Here is a 7340-nt window from a genome sequence, read left to right on the forward strand (position 1 = left end):
ACCATGTTTGGTATACTGCCCACCATGTTTGGTATACTGCCCACCATGTTTGGTATACTGCCTAACATGTTTGGTATACTGCCCATCATGTTTGGTATACTGCCCACCATTTTTGGTATACTGCCCACCATGTTTGGTATAAAGTGAACCATGTATGGTGTGATGTGAATCATTTACTGTATAAACTGTCAGCTGTCTGTGTGTTCTGTTAACCGTATGGTATATTGTCAACCATATATGGTATAATGTGTACAATCTGTGGTATACTGTCAGCTGTCTATGTGTTCTGTAAACCCTATGATATACTGCCGACCATGTATGGTATAATGTGTGCAATATGTGGTATACTGCCAACCATGTATGGTATAATGTGTACCTTCTGTGGTATACTTTCAGCCGTCTGTGTGTTCTGTTAACCCTATGGTATACTGTTAACCATGTATGGTATAATGTGTACAATCTGTGGTATACTGTCAGCTGTCTATGTGTTCTGTAAACCCTATGGTATACTGTCGACCATATATGGTATAATGTGTACAACCTGTGGTATACTGTCAGCCGTTCATACCTAGTGTTGTATGGACAATGGGAACCATATTATCCAGAATAATGTTGGTTAATACCTAATGTTGTATTGACAATGGGAGCTACAGTATCCAGATTAACATTGGTTCATACCTAATGTTGACAATTGGAACCAGAGTTTCCGGATGAACAATGGTTTATACCTATTGTTTTACTGACAATGGGAACCACGGTGTCCTGATTAGAGTGATAACAGAGCTTGCATTGAAACGTTAGGATTGGTTTCACAGTTTCTCGATTAACGAGTGTCGAATTCGACCTGCAGCTACATCTACAACATCAATGGTGGTGGAAAACATAAAACAATCATTCTATTGATACACAATGTTTTTCAATCTTCCGACGATATTGAAAGATATTTAAAAAATGTCGCATGCTTCATTATATTTGAAGGAACAAACACGGTAATGGGCAGTTGGCGCCCGAATGACTAAAAACCGTGAGTCCGTGACGTCATCAATACACTCGACACGACAGATTGTCGAGGTAGCAATGGTCAGCTCAGGTTGTCGTTCCTCATACACCCAGCATCACCAATAAATCTGTCGAGTATCTGCGAAAGGTGATATCGATTTTCGGTAAGAGAGAGAGTATAAAATCTCCACGCTAATGAACGATAGAGAAGTGCGTGCTACAGGCAATGTTCACAGCATAAGGAATACCGAGGAACACACACAGATAAATGGTGTTGATGACATGACGTATAGAAACGAAACCATGACAGCCTGACGTCATGTCATAAAGGTTTTACTACGAATCAGTACAAAATACTGTGTGTACCAGCAACCATTAGTACCCGGCTGACGCATTGTTTATGTAAAACACAACTCTAATCATCGTCAACTATTTACTGTATTCACTGTCAACCGTCTATGGTATGCTGTTAACCATCAATGGTGGTATACTGCGAGCCATGTTTGGTATACTGCGAGCCATGTTTGGTATACTGCCAGCCATGTTTGGTATACTGCCCACCATGTTTGGTATACTGCCCACCATGTTTGGTATACTGCCAGCCATGTTTGCTATACTGCCCACCATGTTTGGTATAAAGTGAACCATGTATGGTGTGATGTGAATCATTTACTGTATACACTGTCAGCTGTCTGTGTGTTCTGTTAACCGTATGGTATATTGTCAACCATGTATGTTTGGTATACTGCCCACCATGTTTGGTATATTGCCTAACATGTCTAGTATACTGCCCATCATGTTTGGTATACTGCCCACCATGTTTGGTATACTGCCCACCATGTTTGGTATATTGCCTAACATGTTTGGTATACTGCCCACCATGTTTGGTATACTGCCCACCATGTTTGGTATACTGCTAGCCATGTTTGGTATACTGCTAGCCATGTTTGGTATACTGCCCACCATGTTTGGTATACTATCAACCATGTTTGGTATACTGCCCACCATGTTTGGTATACTGCCCACCATGTTTGGTATAATGCCCACCATGTTTGGTATATTGCCTAACATGGTTGGTATACTGCCCACCATGTTTGGTATAATGCCCACCATGTTTGGTATATTGCCTAACATGTTTTGTATACTGCCCACCATGTTTGGTATACTGCCCACAATGTTTGGTATATTGCCTAACATGTTTTGTATACTGCCCACCATGTTTGGTATACTGCTAGCCATCTTTGGTATACTGCTAGCCATGTTTGGTATACTGCCCCCCATGTTTGGTATACTATCAACCATGTTTGGTATCCTGCCCACCATGTTTGGTATACTGCCCACAATGTTTGGTATATTGCCTAACATGTTTAGTATACTGCCCACCATGTTTGGTATACTATCAACCATGTTTGGTATCCTGCCCACCATGTTTGGTATACTGCCAACCATGTTTGGTATACTGTGTACAATCTGTGGTATACTGTCAGCTGTCTATGTGTTCTGTAAACCCTATGTTATACTGTCGACCATGTATGGTATAATGTGTACAAGCTGTGGTATACTGTCAGCTGTCTGTGTGTTCTGTTAACCGTATTGTATACTGTTAACCATGTATGGTATAATGTGTACAAACCGTGGTATACTGTCAGCTGTCTATGTGTTCTGTAAACCCTATGGTATACTGTCGACCATGTATGGTATAATGTGTACAACCTGTGGTATACTGTCAGCCGTCTGTGTGTTCTGTTAACCCTATGGTATACTGTTAACCATGTATGGTATCATGTGTACAATCTGTGGTATACTGTCAGCCGTCTGTGTGTTCTGTAAACCCTATGGTATACTGTTAACCATGTATGGTATAATGTGTACAAACCGTGGTATACTGTCAGCTGTCTATGTGTTCTGTAAACCCTATGGTATACTGCCGACCATGTATGGTATAATGTGTACAATATGTGGTATACTGCCAACCATGTATGGTATAATGTGTACCTTTTGTGGTATACTTTCAGCCGTCTGTGTGTTCTGTTAACCCTATGGTATACTGCCGACCATGTATGGTATAATGTGTACAATCTGTGGTATACTGCCAACCATGTATGGTATAATGTGTACAATCTGTGATATACTGCCAACCATGTATGGTATAATGTGTACAATCTGTGGTATACTGTCAGCCGTCTGTGTGTTCTGTTAACCGTATGGTATACTGCCAGCCATATATGGTATAATGTGTACAATCTGTGGTATACTGTCAGCCGTCTGTGTGTTCTGTTAATCGTATGGTATACTACCGACCCTGTATGGTAATATGTGTACAATCTGTGGTATACTGCCAACCATGTTTGGTATACTGTGTACAATCTGTGGTATACTGTCAGTCGTCTGTGTGTTCTGTAAACCCTATGGTATACTGTTAACCATGTATGGTATAATGTGTACAATCTGTGGTATACTGCCAACCATGTTTGGTATACTGTGTACAATCTGTGGTATACTGTCAGTCGTCTGTGTGTTCTGTAAACCCTATGGTATACTGTTAACCATGTATGGTATAATGTGTACAATCTGCGGTTTACTGTCAGCTGTCTGTGTGTTCTGTTAACCATATGGTATATTGTGTATAATCTGTGGTATACAGTCAGCCGTCCGTGTGTTCTGTTAATCGTATGGTATATTGTCAACCATAAATGGTATAATGTGTACAATCTGTGGTATACTGTCAGCCGTCTGTGTGTTCTGTTAATCGTATGGTATATTGTCAACCATGTATGGTATAATGTGTACAATCTGTGGTATACTGTCAGCTGTCTGTGTGTTCTGTAAACCCTATGGTATACCGCCAGTCATGTATGGTATAATGTGTACAATCTGTGGTATACTGTCAGCTGTCTGTGTGTTGTGTAAACCCTATGGTATACCGCCAGTCATGTATGGTATAATATGTACAATCTGTGGTATACTGTCAGCTGTCTGCGTGTTCTGTTAACCGTATGGTATACTGCCGACCATGTATGGTATCCTATGGTATACTGTTAACTATGTATGGTATAATGTGTCCAATCTGTGGTATACTGTCTGCTGTCTGTGTGTTCTGTTAACCGTATGGTATATTGTCAACCATGTATGGTATAATGTGTACAATCTGTGGTATACTTTCAGCCGTCTGTGTGTTCTGTTAACCGTATGGTATACTGCCGACCATGTATGGTATATTGTGTACAATCTGTGGTATACTGCCGACCATGTATGGTATAATGTGTACAATCTGTGGTTTACTGTCAGCTGTCTGTGTGTTCTGTTAACCATATGGTATATTGTCAACCATATATGGTATAATGTGTACAATATGTGGTATACTGTCAGCTGTCTGCGTGTTCTGTTAACCGTATGGTATATTGTCAACATACTGTCAGCCGTCTGTGTGTTCTGTAAACCCTATGGTATACTGTCAACCATGTATGGTATACTGTGTACAATCCGTGGTAAACTGTCAGCTGTCTGTGTGTTCTGTTAACCATATGGCATATTGTCAACCATGTATGGTATAATGTGTATAATCTGTGGTATACTGTCAGCCGTCTGTGTGTTCTGTTGACCCTATGGTATACTGCCGACCATGTATGGTATAATGTGTACAATCTGTGGTATACTGCCGACCATGTATGGTATACTGTGTACAATCTGTGGTATACTGTCAGCTGTCTATGTGTTCTGTTAACCCTATGGTATACTGTCAACCATGTATGGTATAATGTGCACAATCTGTGGTAAACTGTCAGCCGTCTGTGTGTTCTGTTAACCGTATGGTATACCGCCAGCCATGTATGGTATAATGTGTACAATCTGTGGTATACTGCCGTCCATGTATGGTATACTGTGTACAATCTGTGGTATACTGTCTGCTGTCTGTGTGTTCTGTTAACCGTATGGTATACCGCCAGCCATGTATGGTATAATGTGTACAATCTGTGGTATACTGTCTGCTGTCTGTGTGTTCTGTTAACCGTATGGTATACTGCCATGTACAATCTGTGGTATACTGCCAACCATGTATGGTATACTGTGTCCAATCTGTGGTAAACTGTCAGCTGTCTGTGGGTTCTGTCAACCGTATGGTATACTGTCAACTATGTATGGTATGTGTGTACAGTTAGCCATATTTGATATGCTGTCAACTATCGAATACCTTGTCTTTATAGTTTGCAACCCTTATACCCATCGCACAAGCATATAAGACTCTTTTAGCCCCAGGGTGTAGGATAGGGAAATTACACCCTCGGGATTTTCAAATTTGGCCAACCCCTCGGCTACCAGGGGTGTAGGATATGTAAATTCCACCCGAGGATTTTCAAATTTTGTAAAACCCGAGGCTGATTGTGATATATTTGTGAGTTTTAGGTACATGTAAGAAAGCATCGTGGGGTTTAGGTACATGTTAGATATAGCTTAAAATGGTTTAGATACATTGGGTAAAGGCAAGTAGATGACTTCGTGGGTTTTAGGTCCATGTAAGTGAATTGCTTCGCTAGTTTAAGATGCACTATGATGTAGTATATTGCTTTGTCGGTTTTAGATATAGTATACAGATAAACTGGATTTTAATCATAAATAACGGAAGTAATTTGCTTCGTGGGTTTTCGATATATTGTTTCACATATCAAATTAATTGTTCCTGATAGACACAGTAGAACTTGGATGAATATAATTAGAAATAAAAATGAACATTTTTATAAAAACAGTCATCTCATTAAGTTAAGAGACCAATTTATTTGATAAGGATATACAGCTCTCTGATTGAATTATAAAAATAATGGTTGCTGCATTACGCCAATTTCAGAAAAATAGAATATTCAATCATAAAGAGTCGTTTAAAAAAGGGGAAAAGCAATTAAAAGAGCCTTGTAAGTCGTCATACAAAAGGCATAATGCATTAGCAAGGAAACAAATAATTATGTAAGGTCTATACTGTATGAATAGTTGACCAATTTGAGAGTTAGTGACAATCTTATGACAGGCCTGCAGTGACTACTACAGAGGGTAGTTTTAGATGGTATCGCGATACATATGTCAACATGATTAATCCATACCGGAATGGCTGTCGTGGAGTCTTCAGAAGAATTTGAGCACGAGCGTACTATTTGATTTCGTATACGCATGCTCAATGCTAATCTATCAGATGAAGACAAATTAGCATAAACAAGCAACAGGTCAAACGCCGTATCAACACATCTATTTTAACAAACACATGTAAAATCATTCCAAGATCTAAAACACAGTCATGTTGGAGTCAGGAGACAATGCAAATATGACATGGCGTAGCTGAAGAAAAGAAGCTGTAGAAAATGAAAGATGGTATTAAAATTAAGTCAACAGAAACATTTAACAAATGACAATAAGTCTCCGCAAACATGATTGTCCTCCTTACTCTTCCCAGGCTCCATGGGTACTCCTGAGATAATGTCCCCTGACTTCGTCAGTGATTAATTCCTGGCAGTGGTCGGCCCCCCTCATAAACAGCTCCATGAGATGCATTGAAAGGCTTCCATATTGCGTAGCTTTTCAATTAAATACGAGTAGTTTTAAAGAAAATGGACCTCCCTTTGACCTGGATTGTGTGTGTAGACAGCACTGCCAATGCCAAGAGTCTGGGAATCATTTACATCACAAGCAAGATGACAGGAATAAAAACAATCGGTACCTACCTTCGTCCACCATGTTGACGACATGACTGCGATTTGTCTGGATTGACGTTCGATCGATGTCGCCGAGGTTGGCGCAACGGACACTGACTGGAATCGGGGCCGATGTTTTGCAGGCTCACAATCACACAAACCCACTTTTCTCCTAAATACTGTAATGTATGCACCAGTCAGTTACAGCGTGTTGACACACGAGCGGGCCCGCCGTCCAGTGTTCAGTCTATGCGCAGATCTATGTTCGATGTACGGGCCTTACTGTGACCCTGTGCGGGATAATCATAAAATCAATGTGACACCTAATTACATTTCTATCTCATTGCAGTGGATGGAGTGTAACAGCTTGCTGTAACTAGCCAACCTTTAAATCTACAACAACATTTACCGTAATGTAAAGGCGCATAAAAACACGTCAGTTCGCCTGTAAGAATATGTACAGACTTGGCACCAGTTTACCTTTTATTGTCTGTAGGTATGTGTCAACATCAAGTGTCAAAAAACCTAGTGTTAATTTTCATGTTGATATATGTACCCATATATTGTCAGTTTACATGTAAGTATATGTGTACACACCTAGCGTCAGTTTATCTGTAAGTGTGTGTACACATCTAGTGTCAGTTTACCTGTAAGTATGTGCAC

At 40.1% G+C, this 7340-nt stretch overlaps 1 protein-coding gene across 1 annotated transcript in view; it reads right to left on the reverse strand.

The window, feature by feature from the left end:
• The window catches only part of LOC110460861 (synaptotagmin-17-like), a 19185-nt gene extending 12291 nt beyond the window's left edge, over window positions 1-6894 (reverse strand). The window contains exon 1 of the mRNA XM_021514055.1: window positions 6708-6894. Within this exon, the coding sequence (XP_021369730.1) occupies window positions 6708-6731 (24 nt within the window). The 5' untranslated portion in view covers window positions 6732-6894. The remainder of the gene's footprint in view (window positions 1-6707) is intronic.
• Between the last annotated feature and the right edge of the window lie 446 nt (window positions 6895-7340).

The sequence above is a fragment of the Mizuhopecten yessoensis genome, unplaced genomic scaffold (assembly GCF_002113885.1).
Source record: "Mizuhopecten yessoensis strain PY_sf001 unplaced genomic scaffold, ASM211388v2 scaffold10497, whole genome shotgun sequence".
NCBI classification, from domain to species: domain Eukaryota; kingdom Metazoa; phylum Mollusca; class Bivalvia; order Pectinida; family Pectinidae; genus Mizuhopecten; species Mizuhopecten yessoensis.